Source organism: Magallana gigas, chromosome 6 (assembly GCF_963853765.1).
Source record: "Magallana gigas chromosome 6, xbMagGiga1.1, whole genome shotgun sequence".
NCBI classification, from domain to species: domain Eukaryota; kingdom Metazoa; phylum Mollusca; class Bivalvia; order Ostreida; family Ostreidae; genus Magallana; species Magallana gigas.
This window is the reverse complement of record NC_088858.1, coordinates 1,277,156-1,303,373: the sequence shown is the minus strand read 5'-3', so window position 1 is coordinate 1,303,373 and position 26,218 is coordinate 1,277,156. Positions and strand designations below refer to the sequence as shown.

The 26,218-nt window shown below is 34.3% G+C and overlaps 1 protein-coding gene across 2 annotated transcripts; it reads right to left on the bottom strand.

Moving 5' to 3' along the window:
* Positions 1 to 779: 779 nt before the first annotated feature.
* LOC105334154 (uncharacterized) lies at positions 780 to 17,902 on the bottom strand. 2 transcript variants are annotated; one of them, XM_034469255.2, is made up of 7 exons: positions 17,747 to 17,902; positions 14,730 to 15,417; positions 12,749 to 12,916; positions 7,049 to 7,172; positions 4,928 to 5,089; positions 2,342 to 2,438; positions 780 to 1,631 (listed from the first exon to the last, which is right to left on the bottom strand). In XM_034469255.2, the coding sequence occupies exons 2-6, from the start codon at positions 15,305 to 15,307 to the stop codon at positions 2,409 to 2,411; spliced, it is 1,062 nt and encodes a 353-aa protein (XP_034325146.2). In that variant the 5' UTR covers positions 15,308 to 15,417; positions 17,747 to 17,902; the 3' UTR covers positions 780 to 1,631; positions 2,342 to 2,408. The 2 variants fall into 2 exon arrangements, with proteins under 2 accessions (XP_034325146.2, XP_034325145.2); XM_034469254.2 differs by lacking the exon at positions 2,342 to 2,438.
* Between the last annotated feature and the right edge of the window lie 8,316 nt (positions 17,903 to 26,218).

Below are 26,218 nucleotides of genomic sequence, written 5' to 3'. Positions count from 1 at the left end.
GGCATAATTGACGGGTAAAACTACTGCAATGTCTATTATTATACATATATTAAGCATAGCCATCGTTTAAAAGCGTGCATAAAATTTGATATAAAATCGGACCAAGCAGCTTTAAACAGATGAAATACATTGTAACTTCAAAATATTCAGGAAATAAATATGAAAAGTATAGTAATTGTATTAAATCATATGCTGTGGGTTGTATGTGTGTTACCAATAATGTAGTGAGATGCATGCCACTTTGACTGCACTGACTTTCACGTGTGTTTCCATAAAGTGTAAAAATGTAGTGAGAGTCATGTGCATTTCCAACATCTTATAATTTAAAATAGCCAAAAACGCAGTAGAGACCAACAATGAGGATGCTCAAACCAAACATATTCTGAAGTCAATATCTCTAAAACCATAGCAAAGCAGTGTAGTGAGATTCTGGTCATAAGTCAGATGTAGTGGTTTGCTGGTTTTAATAGGTGTGTGTGTGTGTGTGTGTGTGTGTGTGTGTGTGTGTGTCCGTCAAAGAAAAAATATGCATTTACAAAAAGGGGGATCGATCCAGGACCACAAAATCAAGAAGACTTTTGCATTACCCATGTTACCACTAGGCCATGCATACAACACAGTCAAAATGTCTTTTCAATATGAGTGGCTATATACATGAATGTTTTAGGAGTGTCACTAATTGAGATGTATGTTTAATTTTTATTATGGGCCAAGCTAAACCAAAATGCATTCACTGTAAACATGTCTTACAATACCTGTAGAACATAACTCAACCCAGATTTCTTTGGTTTAAAGTAACTTTTTATTCAATTCTTATCAATTTTCAATATGCCCTTCACAAAACCTTAAGATTTCATTGATGTCGTTGAAGATACAATGTAAACAGGACTCTTTAAACTAGATAATTGTTTTATTTCCATTTCATTAGATATGTTTTAACAGAATATTGTATAATTTTGAAAATGTATGATGCGCTTTTGTATATTGTAGGCGAAATGAAGTGCCCTATATCTTTTTGACAACCCTAATGTTAACTTGAAAATGGTTTGCTGATACTGTAGAATGAAAACTGCAAGGATAAACATAATAGACAGGAGGCAGAAAGACATGAATTACAAATATTTTTAATAAAGGACAACAACAGTTTATTTCTTTTTTATAAACTGACTGGAATAGTTCTAAATTCAAAAATGTTCAACTTTTGGGCTTAAAAAATGAAAATTACCTAAAAGCAGCAGTAATGTAGAGAAGTGATAAAGCTGATCATGAAAGGTCTAAATTGATGATACAGTTATTTTTTCACAATTTATTCCAATCCAAAATAAAAACTCCATCAAATCTTTTCTATCCTTGGAAATCAGGTAATTGTACGGTTTTGTGTAAAAAATTGTTCCACTTTTTCTTAAATCCTTTTCCATAGTGGAATCTGTAGAAGCTGATGTTTTCTTTTCCTGATGTTGACGTGTTTTCTCATAATTTTTATTTTCACCCTTTTCATCCTCATCATCTGATATACTTTTGATTAAACCAGAGCTGTCATCTACTTCCATTCCCTTTATCACAACATCTTCACCAAAATCATGTATATATTGATAATGTTTTGTTGTGATTTTCAAACAAGTAAAAATGAGCTGAAAAAATGAAACATTAAACATGTATTGTTCTTTTCAATATTGTAATATAATTCCTTATAAACATGCATGTAAAATGTAGTTATATTCTAGATCACATAATTTGGAATAATCTACCCATTTTCTTTCTTTCATTTGTTAAACATTGAGCTGCTTTTGTTGCTTTAAAAGATTTTTCTCCTTCATAAAGATTCAACCCATAATGTGGCCCCACTTATGCTTTGATCAAACTTGAATTTACACTACCTAACGATGCTTCCAAACACGTTTAAACCTTTCTTTTGAAAAGAAGATTTTTATTTAAAAATTCACCACCACCCCACTGTCGCCCCATCCTGCCCTCAGGGGATCATGATTTGAACAAAATTGTATCTACACTACATCAGGATGCTTCCACACAAAATTCAGCTATTTTTTTAGAAAAAGATTTTAAAAGATTTTTTACTTAATACTCCTTTCTAAGAATTTGACTACCCCCCCCCCCCCCCCCCCCCACATTGTGGCCTTTTCCTACCTCTGGGGATCACGATTTAAACAAACTTCAATCTTCACTACTTCAAGATGCTTCCACATAAGATTCAGCTTTTCTGGACAATTGGATAATGGGAAGAAGATTTTTTAAAAATGCCAACAAATTAATTTTATTATTATTATAATAATAATAATTATTATATTATAATAATATATATTTAATATTCTTAATTATCTACCCCTGAAAAAGGGCATGGTCCTTCATCTGATCAAACTTGAGAGCCCTTCATCCAAGGATGCTTTGTGCTAATTTTGGTTGAAATTGGACCAGTGGTTCTTGAGAAGATGAAAACGAGAAAAAGTTTATGAGAATAATGATGACTTCAACTCCAACAACAACAAAAGACAACAGACGAATTTCGATCAGAAAAGCTCACTTCAGCCTCTGGCTCAGGTGAGCTAAAAATGTGAAAATCTATTGCCTTTCCAACAAAATCCCATAGGATTCAACAGTAAAACTTGATAACTTTCAAGACAGCCCCTACGAAACAAGACGGTAACTGAATTATTTTTCAATCAAACAAGAGATGTTTGTGAAACACTTATGCCCCCCTCCCTTGGAAACCTCCACAAAGACAATGAACGTAAACTGCAAATAACTGGAATTTTTTTAAGTCCAAGGGTTATAACTCTGTCGAAAATTGCTCTATCATACCCAAAATCGAACTTGACCTAGATATTATTATGATAAACCTGTATACCAAATTTCATTCCAATATGTTCATCCTCTGCGAAGAAAATGAGCCGAAAGTGTAAATAACTGGAATTTTTCTACGTCAAAGGGCCATTACTCTGTTAAAAATTTGCTCGATCGTACCCAATATCAAACTTGACCTAGATATAATCATGATAAACCTGTATACCAAATTTCATTTCAATATGTACATCCTCTGCAAAGAAAATTAACGGAAACTGTTGGTGGACCGACTGACAGACCGACCGACCGACAGCAGCAAAGCAATATTCCCTCCTTTCTTCGAACTCACATTTTCAATTCTTCTATGAACGAATGAGCCAATTTTAATCAAACTTGGTACAAAACATCCTTGGGTGAAGGGAAATTTAAATTGTAAAAAAAAGGGGGCAAGTCCCCTTACAAGGGGAGATAATCAAGAAAAGACAATAATAGAACCACTGGGTCAGAAAAACTGAAACTTATGTGAAAGCATCCTGGGGTAGTGTAGATGCTAAATTGTTAAAATCATGACCCCCAGGGGAAGGTGGGGCAACAAGAGGGAATTAAAGTTTAACATAGAAATGTATAGGGAAATAATTGGCCCCACCCTAGAGCCTGAACCCCTAATAAAGGGGTCGTGAATTTCACAATTTTGGTAGAGGGCTTCATGGACATCATAACCAGGCATTTAGTTTTTAAATATATATCTAATAGTAGAGAAGAAGATTATTTAAGATTTAATACATTTTTACTATATGGTTATATTGGCCCCACCCTAGTGCCTGAACCCCTGATACAGAGGTCACGAATTTCACAATTTAGGTAGAGGGCTTCATGGACATCATAATCAAGCATTTAGTTTTTAACAAATATATATGGTAGTAGAGAAGAAGATTTTCTAAGATTTAATACATTTTTACTATATAGCCATATTGGCCCACCCTAGAACCAGAACCCCTGACCCAGGGGCCATGAATTTCACAATTTCAGTAGAGGGCTTCATGGACATCATAACCATGCAATCAGTTTCTTCCTCACATGTGTGGGAGTAGAAAAGAATATTTTTAAAAATTTGACTTTTTGTTTTGCATATTTGGCCCCACCTGTGGCACCCTAGGGGTGGCAGAGCCACCTATTTCACAATTTACAATCCTCTTACCATAGAGATGCTTCACACAAAAATGGAAACAATTGGCCTTGTAGTTTTTAAGAAGAGGTTAAAAATGTAAATTGTTAACGCACAACAACGGACAAAAACAGATAGCAATTTTTAAAAATTATAGCACTTTAGTTTTTCATCAGAAGATTTTTTAACATGTTCCCTATATGTTTCTTTGGACCCCTCTTGAGGCCCAAGTACTGGTATGGGGGTCACGATTTTCACAATTTAGAAGCTACACTATCTGAGGATGCTTGTACAATACTCTCACAAACTGTATCACTGTAGTTTTTGAGAAGAAAATTTTGAAAACATTTTCCCAATATATTTCTATATTAAACTTTAAACCCCTCTAAGGGCACCAGTATTGACCTGAGTGAGGGTCATGGTTTAAACAATTTAGAATCTACACTATCTGAGGATGCTTGCATATTTTAGCACTGTAGTTCTTCAAAAGAATATTTTTAATCATTTTCCCATATATTATGGCCCTAATATTGGCTCAGGGGTCATGATTTTTATGAATTAGAACCTACACTATATATACAAGCTCTGATGTAAATATTGGCATTTCTGGTAGATTTATTCTTGAGAAGAAGATTTTTTAAGACACACACCCTATTTTCACTGTTTCTTGATTATCTCCCTTTTAAGAAGGGCTACACCCTTTATTTTAACAATTTAGAATCCCCTTCCCATAAGGATGCTTTGAACTAAGTTTGGTTAAATGGCCCAGTTGTTCTACAGAAGAAGCCAAAAATGTGAAAAGTTTACAAAAAGATATATAATCAGATGGAGAATGGACAAAAGGTGATCAGAAAATCTCACTTAAACCTTCGGTTCAGGTGAGCTAATAATAAAATATATTATGAGCAGAAGGGAAGGATGCTAGACAAAATAAAATTGCTTGAATTGTTAAATGGTACTTACTGAAGTCTGCATACAAATTATGCCAAAAACTGCCTCTAAGTCACGAAAAACAGAAAACTGGAAATCTAACAACAACTCCCCTGCGTGTTGACCCAAAACTCTGTTGTCTAGTGCTTGGTGAATATCAAATGGTACACTATTGGCCAATGCAGACTTTTTAATCTAAAAAAAAGAGTATAGCAGTCTTTTGAAAATAATCTAATAAGTTGTAGGCTCTGTGTTTTTCAAAAGATACTGTCATTTATAATATGCACTAGTGTATAATATGCATTTTCCTTTTGTGCCTGAAAATTAGGAAAAATACAGGTAATTAAAGAGTAGAGAGCTCACTAAGATGAAGCATCACCTACCTTGATACATGTATCATTATCATTAAATATGAAAATCATAACTAATGATCTAGTATCAATATTACAATATCTTATTGTAAGGTATGATACAATACTTTGTTTTCCCTCAGACTGAAAAACCGTATCATAGTTTATGGTATGTGACTGCCAGATATATCACTATGTCCATCTGTTCAGAGTAATATTCTGCAATATGGTCGACGCTACACGCGCTTCGCCTACGTTTCACAACATTTCATATTATTTGAAACAGAAACTGCATTCCGCATAAGTTCTTTTTATTTGGAGTAGTTGCCCTTTGAAACATCATTTGAAATAGAGTACTGTATAGCAGGAAATTAACTCGCAGAGTGAATTTTTGCTATATTAGCTGAAATAAAAATTCCACGAATTTAACATCTAGTGAATATAATAATGAACATATTTTACTTTTATATGTTCATGAAAACATACACAAAATATGTTTACATTTGAATATGGCATAGAAATATTTCATACAGCCGAGTAGCAGATCGTGTTAGTCGTTATGCAATTGTACAGATTGGTCACCAACTTCTTAAAATTAGTTTAAATTGATAATTAAACTTCTCTACTATCAGGGTGGTAAACATTTTAACATACATCTCTGATAATGATAGGATAAGTGAGCTCAGGCTAGTCAGGGGCTGACAAATCCTATTGCCCGACACGTGGGGCGAGTGATTTTTCTGATCGAGCAAGTAAACAAGAGGTTCATGGGCCACATCACTCACCTGAACAACAGTTCTTGTATCTCCACATTAAAATCTTCCAAAAGATTGCAAAACTCAAAAAAATACCTGTCACGTATTCCAAAATTTGACAATATGTAATGCAATCTATAAAAAGGGACATCATATCCTAAAATCTAAAATACATCAATTGACCAATCTTATTATCCTTAGCCTCAAAGTATCAAAGATAACAATATTGGAAAATAATTAATGATAAAAAGTGAAAGAAGATCACAATGACTTGATTTGAGGATATAATGATATGAGGATGCTTGCATAGTATTATTGCTAATTGTAGCACTGCAGTTTTTCAGAAGAAAACTATTTTTGTATATATTTCCATGGTGGACTTTGACCCCTCTTCGTGCCCCAGTACTGGTCAGGGGGTCAAGGATTTAACAATTTACAATATCTGAGGATGCTTGCTTACTAATCTCATAAATTGTAGCACTGTAGTTTTTGAAAAGAGGATTTTTAAATATTTTCCCTATACATTTCTATATTAAACATTAAAATATATTGGCCCTACCCTAGAGCCTGAACCCCTGAACCAGAGGCCATGAATTTCACAATGTTGGTAGAAGGCTTCATGGACATCATAACCATGCATTTAATTTTTAACAAATATATATGGGCGTAGAAAAGAAGATTTTCTAAGATTTAATACATTTTTACTATATGGCCATATTGGTCCCACCCTAGAGCCTAAACCCCTGAACCAGAAGCCATGAATTTCACCATTTTGGTAAAAGGATACAAGTAACATGTTTAAATATTGTCTGTATAAATTTATATCCAATCTTTGATTGGTCATTGAAGTTACTCAGGCTATTGGAAAGTTACTCGAGCTTTAAGTATTGGAAGTTATTCGAGAATTCGCTTGCCTCGCAACAGACCAGTATTATATGAAATAATAGTCTGTTGCACTTGGGAAGGCAAGTTGCTCCTATATAGTAGTGATTGTTTAGAAATATTCTACGTTCGTTTGAACAGATGAATTAGAACATAAAATATCTTACCTCAACAACTTCAACAACAAAGAGTGAAGGAGGTGAAGATGTTGATAGTGTCAGACGTAAATCTGGGTTACTGGATGTTGGAATGTCCTTTATCATCATCACTGATTTACGAAATTCTCCTCTTCTATAAATCAAATGAAAACTACATGTATATCATCATCATCAATAAATTTTAATTTCTATAATATGTACAGCAGTAGGGCTAAGATGTTAATTCAAATTTAAATGCTGATAAAACTATTTTTAAATATGGACAATATGCAGATTAATGTGTGTATAGAAAATTGATATGAAAATAAAAATCTTTGAATGCTTACAAAAGGCCTAAGGTCATCTGAGTACAAGACAAACACTAGTACCTAACATTGTAACAACAAGAGATGCTTGTGAAACACTTATGCCCCTTAGACATAAATTATTAGGTGTACAAGCCTTTATTATGAGCAGTATGGAAATGACCTTGACCTTCTGATCTCAAAATCAATAAGGGTCATTTACTATCTGGGATGCATCAACCTATCAAGTATGAAGTCTCTAAGCTAAAGAGTTGTTTAATAATAGGTTGCACAAACAGTGGTGGACAAACCAACCATAAGCCAACATGAGCAGAAAATTGTTCCATGGTAGCCAATTTAGGACTTGACCTAAACATTCTCATGATATATCTTACAGTACATCAAATTTCAATTCAATATGTCCATCCATTACAGAGATAATGAATGGAAACTATGATTTATTGGAATTTTTCTAAGTCCAAGGGGCATAACTCTGTCAAAAATTTGTCGATCATACCAAAATAAAACTTGACCTCGATATTTTCATAATAAATCTGTATACCAAATTCATCTGTAAGCAACTTCTACATAGATAATGAATGGAAACTATGATTATTGGAATTAAATTTGCATCTTTACCAAATTTCATTTCAGTATGTGCAACCTTTGTAGAGATAATGAACGGAAACTGTTGGTTGTGGACTGACATACCGAAAGCAGCAAAACAATATGCACCCCCCCCCCCCTTTCACATAATTATGACAATTCCACAAAGTTTCCGATAAAAAATACTGAAATGGCTGAAGCAAAATAATTCCAGAATTCCCTTTTGAATTTGCGGTGTTTCCACCAACAGCAGATGGCTGGGTTTTTTTACGAGATGAAAAAGAATGACTATAGTAAGATGTCTGACTGTCCCCCTTTTGTAATAATATAAGTCATTTGAATTTTTGATGCAAGTTGTTACCAGAGAGAGGTTAAAAGACCCAGGCTTGATTTTCAGGCACCTGTGTTACTTCAATGTACCGGTAATCAAACTCTATAGCCTTTCCAGATGGGCCTGTGATTTTTGCTACTAAAATGTATAGGAAGTATTGTTTTAAAGAAAGTCAGGAGGAGCTTTTGAAACTGTTTCTAAAGTTACATGTTTTTGGTTAAAATATACTGCAAAATTCAACTAGAACTCTCCTGAAGGAACTAATATCCCCATTTAAAGAAGCATATTTTTAAGTGACACAAACCATTTTGATTGTTCTTTTGCACTCAAAATTTAAAAGATTTGCAATGTAAATAGACAGTCATCATTCAGTTTAGAAAAACTATTAATTTATGAATATGCAAGAATTTGATAAATCTCCACTCTCTGATTAAACTGAATACAGTGTATCCATCTTCTCTTCTGAGCCCAAGCAATGGCTCCCTAGGGACAGATTACTGTATACAGGGAGACATTCGACCCATTTTATTACCGCCCCTTTCGACCTCATTGTCAGCAGGTGAATTCAAGACTGCACGAATCGCAATGTCTTAAATCATATCTCTTTTACTGAAACTGTGTCTGAGCAAAATCAAGACAGGGCAACACTATTTGCAGGTGTAGAAGGACGAAAATAACACGGGGTGAAAATAACCCTGTTTACAATAATCAGCCTTTCTTTTCTTTGAACTGTTCAACCTTCATTCATCTTTAATTAGATTACCGGTGCAATGGCAAAAAACAAAATATTTTTCATTTTTGAGAGCTATGGTATATATGACATAAAAATTAAATTATATTTTTTTTACTCGTAAATCATTAACATTATACAAGATGCCCATGGGCCTAGAAACGGTCTTCGGATAAACTGTCAAAAGTTTAAATATTTTATGTAAAATATACTAGTAAAACAAGAATATATATAGTTTAGGCGTGAGGATCTCAACCATTTTCAGGATACTAAAAAAATTCTGGTTTGTGGGGGATCAGAGTGACCCAAAAGGGTCATGACCTACTTATCATTAGATGCCCCTTGACACAAGGAACAAGAATATATATGGTTTAAGGGTGAGGAACTCTATCATTTTCAAGATATTTGATCATTTCTGTTTTCTGGGGGGTCAGGGTAACCCCCAAGGGTCATGACCCAGTTATAATTAGATGCGCCTTGATACTTTATATATGGTTTAGGGTTGGGATCTCATTAATTTTCAAGATATTTGATCAATTTTTTTTCCTGGGTGGTCGGGGTGACCCCCAAGGGCCATGACCTACCGACACTTATCATTAGATGCCCCTTTACACACGGAACAAGAATATATATGATTTAGGGGTGAGAAACTCAACCATTCTGAAGACATTAATTTTTGTTAAAAATTCAATTTCTATGTCAACTTTGAGGTGACCTTGCGGCCACGCCCTTTGTCTAAGGGTCAGGGTTTGAACAATTCTTAATCTACAACATATACTTATGTGCAAGTTTGGTGATAATCTACCCAGTGGTTCTTGAAAGATTTATTTAGCAACCACTACTTTTGTTTATATTTTCTTTATTATCTCCCCTTGTTTCAGGGCCACACCCTTTGTATTACTATGAATGAAAGCGCTTGGGCCAAGGATGCTTTGTGCCAAATTTAACCAAAATTGGCCAAGGGGTTCTTGAGATATGGCCCACATTCCAAAAAGTTTAATCACACCACACACCAGGCTATAGCATTAGCTCTTTAAACTTTCGGCTCAGAATAGCTAAAAATGGATTTTGAGTTTCTTTTCGCCAACCCAATGGCGAAAACTGCAAAGCCCAGCTCGAGCACTGGACTCAAGTAATTAACAAATGACACTGGTGTATGAATGAACTGTGTTCTGATTATTTATAATTCTACTACAGTTATTGCCGAGATTAAAGAGATGCATTATTCTCCAATATACCACAAACGTCATCAGTAAATTATCAGATCAGAAATACATTTTAGCATCGCACCGATCATATAACTTTAGAACGCAAAAAGTTTTAAAACCATGTCAATTTCATGTCTTAATTCCAGCCAAAACGATGTGAATTGCCTCAAATGTTTATTTCGAAGAGCTCTATGCAGCTGTTCCAAGGACCTCCCTAACACATTTCCACTGCATGTTCTTACATAAATAAAATATAATGTTAATAATCGTGTTTATACTATCATTTAAACTAAAATGAATATGATACAATGACATGTAAATGAGAAAAGTGTTTCTAACATCCAACTAAAAATATGTCTGCATGTATTTTTGATCAGTAGTCTGTGATCGATACACATGTATATATTACTAACAAAACCTTTGGGGTTACACAGAACAGCCTTCTCCATGATCTAGTTCATCTCTCTATAGAGGAAATGATCAGTAAAGATTCTGAGCTACTAGAACAATAGAAATAAAGTTCTTGTTATCATAAATGTTGCAGGATAACCTCCTCCATCGCGAAATGATGTTTGAAATATAAAAGCCTCGGCTAACGCCTCGGCTTTTATATTTCAAACAACATTTCTCGACTTCGGAGGTAATTCTGCAACATCCATGAAAACTCGTACTTTATTTCTTAAGTAGATGTCAAAGGAATTATTTTGGCAGCCAAAACTTGTTAAAATCAAAGATAATGAGTAACAAGAGGCCCAGGGGCCACATCGCTCACCTGAGCAACAATTGCATTAATTCTGATCAAATTAGCATTACAGTATCAAAATATCCTGACAATTGAGTACAGTAGATCTTGCTAAAAAAAATTAAAAATCTGCCAATTTTATCCACCTCTTATTTTTTGGTAAATACCAAGCCCCTTTTGTTGTTGTAACTGTAAGAAGATTTTTCTCTATTCCTATATACCCCCCCCCCTTTCCCATTTCGTGGCCCCACTTTTCTCTAGGGAATCATGGTTTCATCAAACATAAATCTGCATAACCTGTGCTTTCACACTAAGTACTGAGTTTTGGACCGAAAACTTTCCCAGAATATTTTTAAAGATTTTCTCTATATCTTCCTATGTAAAAATTGATCCCCCAATTGTGGCCCCACCCTACCCCCGGGGACCATGATTTGAACAAACTTGAATCTACTCTATCTGATGATGCTTCCACTCAAATTTGAGCTTTCTTGGCCTAAGAGTTTTTGAGAAGAAGATTTTTAAAGATTTTCTCTATATATTCCTTTGTAAAACTTGATCCCCTAATTGTGGCCCCACCCTACCCCTGGGGACCATGATTTGAACAAACTTGAATCTACACTTCCTGAGGATGCTTCCATTTTAATTTGAGCTTTTCTGGCCTAATAGTTTTTGAGAAGAAGATTTTTAAAGATTTTCTCTATATATTCCTATGTAAAACTTGATCCCCCTCTTGTGGCCCCACCCTCCCCCCGGGGACCATAATTTGAATAAACTTGAATCTACTCTATCTGAGGATGCCTCCAATCAAGTTTGAGCTTTTCTGGCCTAATAGTTTTTGAGAAGAAGATTTTTTAAAAATTTCTCTATATACTCCTATGTAAAACTTGATCCCCCTCTTGTGGCCCCACCTACCCCCAGGGACCATGACTTGAATAAACTTGCATCTACACTTCCTGAGGATGCTTCCATTTTAATTTGAGCTTCTCTGGCCAAATAGTTTTTGAGAAGAAGATTTTTAAAGATTTTCTCTATATATTCCTATGTAAAACTTGATCCCCCAATTGTGGCCCCACCCTACCCCCGGGGACCATGATTTGAACAAACTTGAATCAATACTACCTGAGGATGCTCCCATTTTAATTTGAGCTTTTCTGGCCTGATAGTTTTTGAGAAAAAGATTTTTAAAGATTTTCTCTATATATTCCTATGTAAAACTTGATCCCCCAATTGTGGCCCCTCCCTACCCCCGGGGACCATGATTTGAACAAACTTGAATCTACACTACCTGATGATGCCTCCACACAAGTTTAACCTTTTCCGGTCGAATAGTTTTTGAGAAGAAGATTTTTGAAAAATACCAACAAATTTTCAATAATTCTCAATTATCTCCCCTTTAAAGAGGGCGTGGCACTTCATTTGAACAAACTTGAATCCCCTTCACCTAGTGGTGCTTAGTGCCAAATTTGGTTGAAATCTGCCGAGTGGTTCTTTAGAAGAAGATGAAAATGTGAAAAGTTTACGACGACAACGACGACGACAGACAACGGACAAATTGTGATCAGAAAAGCTCACTTGAGCCTTTGGCTCAGGTGAGCTAAAAATCAAAACTTCTGTCTACATTCCAATTGATATGATTAAAAGTATGATGTATATAAAGTACTTAATTTCCCCGTACATCCCCAGAAATAACAGTAATTCCTGGATTCCTTGGAAATACCAGTATTTTTAGCTTTTTGCCAATCATGGGGAAAAGATCCTTTTCAATTTAAGCTATAGATACATTTGTAGAGTATCTGTTATCATCATACCTTGGCGTAAGGAAGAAAATTTCAAAGAACTTTGAACAAAGTTCTGTGTAGGTTCCTTCTGGAACATCTGACTGGGTACTGCTACTACTTCTCCACATTTCCTCCTGTACATAGTCTTTAAGTGCCTTGTAGAAATTTACTAAGGCTGCATAGCACCTTATGTGGTTCCTGGAAGAGATATCGATATTACAATTAACCGTAGAAAGAAGTGCTTTGATTTACAAATGCTGTAATGATTAAGATTACCTATCTAGAAAACTTTAAGTCAGATAAAAAAGACTAGTTCACATTCAGAAGGGACAATAAATCAAGCAAAGACACGGTCTCACATGCTTTTGAGACATAAAAACTATTCTCTTTCATTGAAATCGACAGAAATAGCGGCTGAAGGGTGCATCCAATGCTTTGAATCAGGAGAGGCAGGAGGCAATTTATTCATTACTTCATCAAAAAAAATATATCAAAAGTCCTGTGCATCATATCTTCAGAATAGTCTGTATCCTTTAATCTTACTGTGCCCTCAGTACGTAGGTATACAATCATTTTATAAATAAAGTTTATTTAAACATGAAAATTAAAAAAACATGCATTGATTTCAAAATTAAGGGGTAAATACTCTTTGTTACAAAAAGTTATCTGGAACTCTGATAATCTGGCTCAGATTAAGCCTGTCGAGTGCAACAGTATCACAATACGCATCATCCATCCATGTTTGGTCAAGATAAATCCAAAAATGACTTATATATCGCCATCAAAGGCCACCTGCTCCAAAAACCTTGACCTCCTCCATCATCTGATACCCATGACTCAGATTTAGCACCCAAGCCTGTTGAGTGCATTATTATCACAAGATGCATCATTCATTCAAGTTTGATCAAGATATAACCAATAATAACTCAGATATGACCATCAAAAGGTACCTGCTATAAAACCTTAACCTCCCCCAGCATCCAAAACCCATGGTTCAGATCTAGCATCAAAGCCTGTCTATTGCATCAGTATCACAAGATGCACCATCTATTCTAGTTTGGATGTACCAATAATAATTAAGTTATATGGCCATCCAAGGACCTGCTACATAAACTATAACCTGCTCCAAAAACCTTGAACTCCTCCAGCATCTGAAACCTATGGCTCAGATTCAGCATTCTTGCCTGCCAGTTATACCGGTATATGTATTGTAAAATTCCTTATCCATAAAAGTTTGGTCGCCCAGTAATAACTTAGATATTGTCATCAAAGGGCACATACTCCAAAAACTTTAACTTGCTAAAAAATACCTTAACCTCCTCATGCATCCAAAAGATATGGCTCTGATTGAGCATCCAAGCTGGTCAGGTGCATAAGTATCATAAGACGCACCATCCATTCAAGACTGGTGAAGATAGGACCAGTAATAACTTAGAAATGGCCATTAAAGGGCACCTGCACTAAAAACTTTCACCTAACTAACTTCCTCCAGCATCTGAAATTTATAGCCCAGATTCAGCATCCACGTCTCTTATGTCCATAAGTATGCCCAGATCCACCACCCAAGTTTGGTGAAGATAGGACATGTAATAACTTAGAAACAGGACCTGCTCCAAAAATTTTTACCAGGTCTGGACACCGATGCAGAGGGTATAGCATAAGCTCTCCCTAACTTTTTCTCAGTGAGATAAAAATGAGAGCAGATTTATTATGGAGATTAATGATGGAAAAGACATCTTATCTCCATTTGGAAATTCTCCCATAATCTTTATCATAAGTTATCATCTGGGTAATTTTACGTTGTTTGCAATGCAAATTCCCCTTTCTTAAACCTGACAAGATAGCCTTTCAAAGGAGAAATCTCGTGATTTTTTCAACCTAGTGCATGAATACCAGTATTAATTGAACCATGGATATCTATTAATGGTATTGAATAATTTAAGAACTTGTGATGTGCTGCATAAATATCTGGGGGCAAAGTATTGTAAAGTATGAATTATTTGATACTCACCCAGAATAAACTGAAGGTCTGCCTATTTCATTCAAGACCCTGACAGCATCACGGCATTTTGTCCAAACAAATGGCCAATCTGCAGCTACTCTCCATTCCCAGCCTGTTTCCATTTCGACCCCATATTTCTCTATCAATTCATCTGTCTGCTCCACTAAAGAATCCAACAATTTTTTATCTTCACCACTTAATGGATAGATAAACCCATATCTACTTTTAGCCTTGCAGGAACCAAAAAGATCATAAAAATCAGTAAATCTTGAGGCATCTTTTTCATAAAACAGCCCAAATCCCTCAGCCGTTTCCTTTGTCCAGCTTGATACATGCGTTTTCTTTGTCCAGCTTGATACATGCATTTTCTTTGTCCAGCTTGATACATGAGTTTTCTTTCTGGATGGTTTAGAATCCCAGTTGTAATCAGTGTCTGAAGATGTGGATTGTTGTTTCTTTTTCTTTAACCCATCACCTCTTGATAAGCTTCCACCTTTTTTTTTTCTTAACGAACATCTTGGAGGCGATGATAAGTCAAATGAAGCACTAGTTGAGGAATCACTTGACTGACTTGTTCTGTTTGCCATTCCACCTTTGACCTTATGGTTCAAATTTTGTGAATTTGTAAAGTCATACTATAACATAGTGGGTAAGTTTGCGTGGAGAATGCCTTCTGGAGGATTCTTCTCCTTATGATCTGAAATGAAAATCGACAATTATTCCTTTTAAAGGAATGATCGGCATGTAATATCATTGGTCAGTTCTGTTAATTCAATGCGAATGCATTACAGTACATGCATTAAACATGATGAATAAGATAAACAGCACCGATTTGTTCATTTCCAAAATAGCAATGCATGGATAAGCTTTACTTTTAGTAGGCGAATCATACCTTGATTGATATTCTTACGCACATGTGAAGAAAAACGTGATTTGAATCATTATGCATGTAACTGTATAATTGTATTACGTTCAAGGCAAACGCATAAGAGTAACATTTTTAGTAAATTACATGTAATTAAAGATTTAAATGAGGTTGTCATTGCATAGTAAATAAAATAGTACAAGCGCAATGCGTGCACAAATAGTAAAATTTGCGGATGCCTCATATGGACACAACTGTGATCGGCCGCCGAATAGCTCACTTGAGCTTTCAGCTTAGGTGAGCTAAAAAGCTCACTTGAGCTTTCAGCTCGGGTGAGCTAAAAATGTTATTTTGTCAAGTTCAAACATCAATATAAGCACTACTTACCTTATATGTATATCTACGTATCTAGCATGAACTTCTTACATTTTTAACCTTTCTTTGTGATTTTCACTCATTTATTGAGAAATTGGTTCCAAGATATTTGAAACCAAGTAAAATAAAGAAAGATAACTCTCTCATACCAAGATTATTGTAATAATTGAGTATTAATTCAACAAAGCGATTCACACTTGAAAAGATTGAATTTTTACATGCATTGTAAAGGTAGGCTAATTAACAAAATAACTGATAGGTGAGATACTGATGATAAGTTCTCTGACTACTGAAATCCGACGGTTATGATTTCCAAAATATTGTACATTGACGTACTAACTCTGTTTAATTTCATAAATAAAAGATGATAATAAATCTAAAAGCTAAAAATGTTGTAAAAATTTTGTTTGAATATAATCATATATTAATGTCTTGTCACTTAGTGTGACCATACTCCATAAACAACATGAGAAGCGGTCACCAGTCTGGTTTCATTTTACAAGAATCAAAATAAGACAGCAGAGTTTGTAATGTAATAAGAGAGGAGGAATAACCAGTTTAAAAACCAACGCTCTACCCGACTGAGCTAAAGGGTTAATTGAGCTAAAGGGTTAACCCTTCAGCGGTTATAGACAGTTTATAGCCACAGTGCCCTTTGCATATATGACCGTCCGCCGTTACTTCCAGTTGCCACCAGACGTAAACAAAAAACATTGATTTTTTTAACTCTCTTGTTTTTCAAAATTTTTCATATTTATCAGTATCCAACCCTAACTAAGAATATATCAATGAAAATAAACTTTAAAAGGAATGTACAGCAAACTCATATTTTTTCGATTGTCTTTAAAATATAAGTATACTAGATGATATATCGCGCAAGCATGGGGAATAAAACTTTACACATTAATCGTGGGCTTTGTATGTTGAAGCAGATTTTTTTGTATATTTTTTTAATATACTTTTTCTTGATTGTTTTTCTTAACCTTTTTTTAACATTGAAATAAAAAAGGAACTGGCTGGATATTTACAGGAATGGACAGGCATGAAAATCTTAACTGAATTTGATTATAGTATTACATGTTTGTGACTTAAATTCTTTTTGTTGCAGCTGACTGGAAAAATTACAAACATTTTGCATGGCTGTTCCATATACAGTTTATTGTTGCGACTGGAAATACTTTTATTTTGGCATTATCTGTTGTATTAAATGGCAACCCTCAATCACAAATACATGCATAAGGATTTTATTTCAAAACGGGGAAGGGGGGGTGGGGTAGTGCGTCATATCTGTTTTCTAAATCTCATTTAGGTCAAAATTTCACTATGATTTTTAACACTGTCCCAAATCAGAATTCAGATAAAAGCCTGTTTTTAAATATATCTAAATATATTTTTTTTTAATTTTTAGGTGGACTAGGTACGTAAAATATAGTCTACTAATTTTACATCGTCATGAATAAAAAATCCCGAACCATGTGATGCACATGCAGGCACGTAGCATCGGCCTGCCCCCCCCCCCCCCCCCCAACTTTTTCTCGCGGCAACAAATTTTTAAAATTTACATATAAAAAATTGAATTATCATGGAGTTGCCCCCCCCCCCCCACTTTTTTTGCAAGCATGTAAAAAAATAATTTGGAAATAAGGAAATTAGGAATGAAATTGAAGTGTCGTACAATGCCAGATTTTGAAGATTTTGGGGAATACCTAATAGTCTGCCCCCCCCCCCCCCTTTCAAAAACGATGCTACGTTCCTGACATGTACTTTTAGTTTTGTTATAACTTACTGGCTTCTTTGTCCTGTACAGTGCTGTGTCGAATTGGCAAAGAACAGAGACAGTCGACTCCGAATTTGTCATTACAGAGTCTAACTCCAAACCAAAGTCAAGCTACTCAATAAGCTACTCAGCAATAACGAAATTTGTTTACATTTATCGACTATATAATCAGAATTTTCCGATCCCGATTGAAAAAAATAATCATATACAGGGAGCCTAGCGCCCAAACTAGGATTTGTGACACCCAGGTGACACCTGATTCTTGGGGGTACGGGTGTCCCCCGGGATTCCTGTCCCAAAAAGGGGCAATATTGGTCCAAGAATCCGGTGTTATCTGGGTGTCACACGTCCTAGTTTGGGCGCTAGGCGCTCAGTTAAGACTCCCTATTAAACAGTATGATAGGGTCTACTCAGCGCCATGGCGCCAGAAATCGGTGCTAATATTGCCCCTTTTGGGACCGGGGATCCCGGGGGGACACCCATGCCCCCAAGAATCCGGTGTTATCTGGGTGTCACAAGTATTGGTTTGGGCCCGGCGCTTGGCGCCCTATTTAAAAATATTTTTTTAATCGGGATCGGTAAATTCCGTTTATATAGTCGAGTAGCTTAATAAGCTGAGTAGCTTATTGCTGAGTAGCCTGACTTTGGTCTAACTCCAACGCACTAACGAAAATTTCATTAAAATTATCCGCTATTTTTCAAGCGTTCTGGTCCCGATGTTAAACAACTGAAATTAACAGATTGCCCTGCGCCCAAAGTAAGACTTGTGCTCATTAGGTGGGAGATCGAGTGTTCCCTCGAGGATTCCGGCGCTAAATACGGCACTAGTGACACCGATTCCTGACGCAAGTGCGCTCAGTAGACCCTAAGTGAACAAATCATTTCTGTTATGTAGGGATCTATACTGGGCGCCCTGCGCCCAAACTAGGACTTGTGCTCACTAGGTGAGCCCGGATTCCTCGGGGGAGGGGTGTTCCCTCGATGATTCCAGACCCAAATAGGGCACTAGTGACACCGATTCCTGGCGCCAGTGCGCAGAGAAGACCCAAAGTGAACAAATTATTTCTGTTATAAAGGGATCTAAACAAGGCATCAAGCGTTCTGAATTAAATTGTCGTAATAAATGTATATACTCTCTACAAGTATAGGAACTATTTTTATTTAAGGACTATTCTAAAAAACTGGATAAACCCAATTTTAACCGCAAAAATATTCCACTGGTAATTCATACCCTGCACGTTCACACATATAGACTAGTTTCATTGAAACCACAAATGTTATCCTTTTTTAAAAATGCTTACAATGATTCAGGTTAAAATAACTGGTGCTCTCTCTCTCTCTCTCTCTCTCTCTCTCTCTCTCTCTCTCTCTCTCTCTCTCTCTCTCTCTCTCTCTGAGACTCTCTCTCTCACTCTCTGTGACTCTCTCTCTCTCTCTCTCTCTCGCTCTCTCTCTCATTAAGGTTTCCGACCAATAACAGCCCATGTTCAATGAATCGTGATGCATTTTAGATATGTAGGGGCATTATACTTTGTATACTTGGACATACTTTTCATGTTTAAGTGGAATGTGTCCTAATAATTAACTTTTTCCTGTTATTGAAGAATTGCCCCCCCCCCCCCCTTTGATTTTACAATGCAATCTATAAAATTCAATTTAAAAAAATCTAATTGGTAAAAAAATTTTTAAATAGTTTTCTTAGACAAGCTCATATTACCAATATAACTAAGGAAATGAGAGATGGTTTTTCCAGAGCAGATAGAATAAAGTTTGGTTTGAATTTGAAACTTGTCGTCTGATAATACGTACAATGAACAAGAAACCATGGTTAAATAGAGAATAAAGAGTAGAGCAAGAAATAGCTTTCACTTGGCATCCATTTGTTAAACCACTGTAATTTTTAATTTATCATAATGACACAAGCATTTGGTTTTATGCTGCGCTCGCCCAACGGTCGCACCTTAAAACATATTTATATTATGTGAACGTTGCCCAGGGTGAGCGAAGCATGATATGTAATCGGTGTGGACCGTTGGGCCGAGCGCAGACGTTTTTTTCTAATAGCTAAGGATTACGTTTATTCAGGGGCGAAAACAATTCTATAATTATAGGAAAGAAAAACTAGCTTTGTACACCGAGTCCTTCTAGTGTAAAGTTAATTTTCACTTTCAACTAACTAGTCAATGACCCACTTTTCATGCTAGTGACCTCTAATGTTTATTGAAAAATCCCTCAAAACTGTCCACCCTTACCAAAGTTTTCAATATTTTGAAACACATAGAAACTTTTTTGCGATTATATTGTTTGCAAAAAAAATTTAAGTTAAAAAAAAGAAATAAAAAAATTAGTCCGAATTCCCTGTGTATCAATATAGATTTACCTTTGTCATCACATTTTCCTCAAATAAACAAAACGTGAAATCAATTTCAATATTTGTTTATATAACATTGTTATTTTGTGTTTTGAAAACCGTCTTTGACTTCAGATATTGAACTTCGTAGAAATATTTTTTGAAACTCAAACCCTTAGTAAACGTAATCCTTAATTTAATCAAAGTACTGAAGTACTGACGGGAGTTGATTTTATCGATTATCATTTATTTTAAAATCAACTTATCTTGCATGGCAATTAGTTTCTAATCTGTTTTTGAATTACGCACTTTTTTATCATATGAATTTTTAGACTTTTCCGAAAAGAATTTCGAGAAACCCCATATGAATCATGTTGTGTAATATTTAAAGATAGATTTCAAACTATGTATTCGAATCGAAACAATTCTAAAAATCGTATGGATCCAAGCACTATTGATATCGAACTCTAGCCTCGTTCAACCAGACGCTCGTCTGTCTCCGTTAATCTCCGACAAGCAAGAGAGCCTCTCTGCGTGTCGGAGATTTACGGAGACAGCCGAACGTCTGGTTGAGCGAGACTTTATTACACTCTGGCGTAGGAACACATGATACTACAAAAATATCTAAATTGTTCGTAATATATAAAATCTGACTATTTTCAAAGTTTATATAGATAAGTTTCCTTGAAAAACAATGCTTCAGCATTCGTTACATCGAATTTTTCTATTATTTTCAAGAACTAAGTCTTGTCAGCGGCGATGATTTGTGCTTAGGTCCAAACACTGTTTCACTTTCGGTTTGCCAGAGTAGCTGCATAGGAGAGTTGATTAAAATCAACTCCCAAAAATGAAAAATCAAGATTTGCTTTATCAGACGTCTGCAACAAAGGAATGTTAATTAGTTACGCAACCAAAAGGAAATATAATGTACTGATTTGTTGTAAAATTAAAATGAAGTCTGTTGAACGTGTGTTTTAATTTATAAATGAGTTAAGTTCGTTTGAACTGGTGAATTAGAATATAATTCTATATAAAATTATGCAATTTTGATTTTATTTCAATTATAGTTGTGTGTTAATGCGCTGATGGCGTGAAACAAGGTAATTTGTATATAATTGTTATACATGTATAGTGCATTGTTCCGTTGTTCATAAATAGCTTTTTTTAAGAAAACACACGAGTGTAAATGTGTTTGACATGTTCTCCCTATACATTGATTGGAATTCACGGTAAAATATCTTAATATGTATTATTACTACTTACTGTATCAAATAAGCACGAAACTACTGTCACATTTCAATCACTTGTGTTTTTTATTCTTGTTGTCAAACAAATTTTGTGCACATTGATGTTTTATCGCAAAATGCTACTGTAATAGAAAATTGTATTGTCGTATGAAATTCCATGATTTTATTTGTCATATCTCTTGTGAATCATTTAATGTCATTTCGAATATATAATTATATATTTTATTCTATGGTCCACTGTTATTGCCGGTGACTGCCAGTGCTGCCGAGGATCTGTCGTTGATTTATAGGAGAGCGCGTTGGTTATCGGGGGATTCTCTGTAGAATCCTAATTGGATTTTCTGAAGATGTAAATATTTAAGGTTAATGGCACTAAACTTTAAGCATGGGTTACATTTGTGTACGGTATTCTGTTCGATTTTGGGGCATCATATTTATTTATGTTTATATTAAACAGATATATGATATCGTGCGATGTTATAATCTAATAACCCCCATTAAAAGGTCTGCAAATTGGTGCAAATCGGTGAAATATATAGTTATTCAGAAATAACGCTCCAAAAAGTAAAAAAAAAAGGATGATTATAAAGAAAAAAGTCGAATAACACGAAGGCCTTCCGTTGGAAACGGAAGACTTTTAAAAATGATAAATAATTTTCATCACAATTAGTACAAAGTCTTCCACTGGAAGCGGAATTCACATTTTAGAATGAAAATGACTGAAGGCGGTCAAAAAAGGAGAAAATATTCCACATACGCACACAATTAATTATTTTGCTATTAGACAATAAAATTTGAATAAAAAACAAAAATCTTGTGTTTCTAAATGAGGTTGACAATCCTTCAATAAATGATTAAATTTTATTATGTATAGTTGGTTTTTTTTAATTTCCTTTCTTACATTATAATAATTAACTTTATACTCTGCACGTGTTGCATTTTTTTTTAAGAAAAAGGACTTTCAAATCAAAGGCATGTATATACAGTGTTTAACCTGATAAGCAAGTAAGATAAATATCTATTCAAAGTATGTTTTAATATGTGCATTTTAAATACAAATTAAATGCATATGAATTCAGTTATTACATTCAAAAACGCATGCAAATGAAGCATGAAATTTTATTTTGTAAAATGTGTGCACAGTATATCTTAATAGAGATCTCTAAAGTAAGGATTCATTAAATGTTGATATTACATATTCTCATTTGCCTTTTCGTCGTTTATTATTTCTCTGTCCTTATTCATATTGTATGAAGTGGAATAAAGACCACTTTCTTTCAGAGTATATATCTATCAGAACTGTGTGTGTATGGGGTGGGGGTGTAGGGGGCGCGGTTTTATTTTCGGTTGAAAATAGATGGTGTGTTAAATATGATATATAAAATGGAAAGAAAACCAGTATAACTAATATCTAATTATATTTGATGTCTTATTGTCAAAAACCATAAAAAATAAAAGCAATATTGCTTTAGGAACTGCAAACTTACTTTGATAATAATTGATGTTTATATGGTTTTATAATCTAATAAAAAACACTCTCATTAACATACTCTTATTTAATATCTAATTAATAAGTAATTATGTTTATTGTTTATCAATAACAACGTAAGGATTACTGTATTTTGTCTGGCACTCAGATCAGGGAATCAGTGGTCTCAAAAAATATATGTCTCTTTAGAATGTTTTTTTTTTTAAATTAAACTTTATTTCACTTCAACTACAATACCTATTTACAAATGCCAGATATCCCAGATATTAGGAAAGCTGGCATCATAATTATGAAAATAACAGAACAAAAGTAATGTTTAACAGGTTTGTCAAACACTTTTTTTTTAAACATAGTCTTGTTTGAAATTTCTAGCATGATATCAAGATCCTTGTATAAATTTTTTTTAACAAAATTGTTTTAATTTTAAACAACCTTGACAATCTTTTTTCATTTTACATCCCATTTAGAATTTTTAAATCTAAAAAGCTAAATAAGATATAATTGTATAATAAAACAACACTTTTGGGTTGGTTTCAACATAAAAACCAATTACAACACGTTTTCATTTAACAATAAAGTTTAAAGCATTGTTGAAGTTATGCCACACCCGTTTGACATCATCACTATCAAAAATAAAATGTTTAATATCTTCATTTTAGACGTCACAATAGTCTTATCAAGGATTTTGTCTTAGTTTTCATTTTTGCAAAAAAGAATTGGTACATAAAATATTGTTAAGCAGGTTGTAGTTCACTTAAGCGCTTGTCATACATGTTCTTTACCTTGTTTATACAGATATTGGGCCAATATTCTTTAATAATTTCTGCCTAAATCAGATTGATGGCAAGGAGGTTAAAACTTTCTTGACAACATACATGTATTTGCGTACTTATAATTACACTTTTTCTCTAAGATACAGTGAACACCGTTTTAAAAATTTAATGCATTAACAAAATCTGTTCTAGTAAAAACACGGCATTTCATATCATTTCATATCAAACAATACAGGTATACTCTTTTTCTTAAGAGCGAGGATCAATTCAAGATTTCGCACCTCTGCGCAGATTCCACGCATATGCTTTGAATTTGACTGTCGTAATTATGTACATCAGAAGAAGAGAAAATACAGTAAAACACGCTTATAACGAAGTCCCAGGGACGGCCAATTTAACTTCGTTATAAGCGTAATTCGTTATATCCGTCAAGTTTACAACATGATATAGAGACTTGGGGAATGAAATTCACTTTGCTGTAAGCGTCAATTCATTATAAGCGTGTTCGCTATAACCGTGTTTTACTGTAATTACATTTTCATTCTACTAAATAAAATTTGTGATGCGAAGATATTTTAGTGGGGAAAAAATAAGAAAAAAAATTAGTTCGATTTTTCTCTGTTTGCGACAAGTTTGTTATATTTTCACGGTTTATAAATCCTAAACCGCCCAAAGGCAGTTAATAGTGTTATTATCTGGTAGATATTGAATTTATATCTTAACCTAACAATATATATGTATATAACAGTTAATGTAACCGCTTTCTAGAACTTTCAGTACTTTGATTTATTCTGTAGTCCATATATAAGGAATAAGGAATCATTCTTTGAGTATTATGAGGTGATAATTTCGGTCGGGGCGTGATCAAATCCAATAAAGCTCGAAGGGCTTTATGATAGATTTGATCACGCCCCGACCGAAATTATCACCTCATAATATTCAAAGAATGATTCCTTATTACTTATATTAATATTTATATAATTTTAAGCCATCGTACGATTAAATATTTAAATATAAATAAGCAAACCCCGCTGGCGCCTCAATTTGGCGTCATTTGTATTATAATGGGTTATATAGTACAACATCGATACGTAGTGTTATCACAGGCAAAGACACTGGGGAATGCAAATATATATAATTATTTTTATTCCTATCACATGATCAATAATATTGTGTAGATTCAATTTGATTTTCTTACAATGAAATCTTTTACATGATATTTCAGAGAAGAATCGTTTCATCAATCAATAAAACCTTGGTATTATGAACTGAAGAAGAAATATTCAATTCATATCTCAATGTTTTTTATTTATGTTTTTGTACGTGTAATTTATGTATCTAAAATTTTTAAAGGCTGTTTCAGTGATTGTTTATATATTTTTATTAGAGAATGTGTTGTAATGAATGTTAATAAACTACGATTTGTGAATGTGACTTCGTTTTATTTATCATTTTAGCAGGTTTAAAGCAGCATGCTGTTGGAGTCAATTCATCACCGCTCGTATCTCGTATCGTAAAATCGTTAAATGAATAGATCTTAGAACATGCATGTTGACTGTTAGCGCTTCGAAGATCATGAATTCGTAATTGCCCCATGCAACGTTATGTTTGACAACGATTACGCTGACAAGCAAACATCTCAGCACTTTGTGGAACACTGTCAAATGACTTTTTAAAAAAGGTTACGTTGAAAGTTTGATGGGAGATATTCTATATTTCATATCATTTATTAACGGTATTGTGTAAATTCAAACTAATTATTCTTTGAATTTTTAAAAAATATTTTAGAAAAGAGCAGTTTTATCAGTCATTCAAACCTAGTAATCCCGAACCACAGATTAAAAACTGCATCAGAAAAGTATCAAATTTTATTATTTTCCTTTACTAGTATGTTTTAAAATCTTTCACAGATTGTTTCATTGATAGTATATTTTTTTGCTAGAAATTATATTACAATGTTAATTAACTACAATTTATGAATATGACCCATTTTTACTTAGTTTTACATCAGGTTTGGAGCACCAAAGCTTTTTAATGAAACAGCACCGCACGTATTTTAGTATCTTAAAATTTCGTCTCAAGAATAACACACTGTAATATGCACGATTTTATTTATGTCTAATTGCAGTGTGGAACTGTAAACATTACCCTTTAAGATATGATTATTTATATATTTTTATACCATTTACATATTTTCCTATCCCCCCTATTTGATCATCATTACGTATATATCCTGTAAACTTCAAGTTCGGGTTCCTGTATACAAGGAAATTTTTATCCCTGTTTTATTATCGCCCTTTTCGCCCTCGTTGTCAGTTGGCGCATTTAAGACTGGGCTAATCTAAATGCCTTTAATTATATCTCATTTAACATGACTTTGTTTTTGCGAATCCAAGACGAAACAAGCCGTTTGCAAGTGCAGAAAAGCGAAAATTACACGAGGCGAAAATAGCCCTGTATACAGTATGTATTTTGTCTGTAATGTCGCCACCTTTATATACCACATGAATCCCCAAATAGAGCATCTTATTGTTTAAATAAACGAGGCCTTCGTTTACAAATGATGAGTTTCCATAGCTACCTCCAAGGTCCATAAATACGAATCTGTTTCAGCCTATATAA

Bases quoted from the DNA above. Each gene is read 5' to 3' on its own strand.
- LOC105334154 (XM_034469254.2), bottom strand. From the start codon at position 15,307: ATGGCAAACAGAACAAGTCAGTCAAGTGATTCCTCAACTAGTGCTTCA. The intron at 12,917-14,729 runs GTGAGTATCAAA...TATCTCTTCCAG, and splicing joins AGACCTTCAGTTTATTCTGG to GAACCACATAAGGTGCTATG. The intron at 1,632-4,927 runs GTAAGTACCATT...TCATTTTTTCAG, and splicing joins TAATTTGTATGCAGACTTCA to CTCATTTTTACTTGTTTGAA.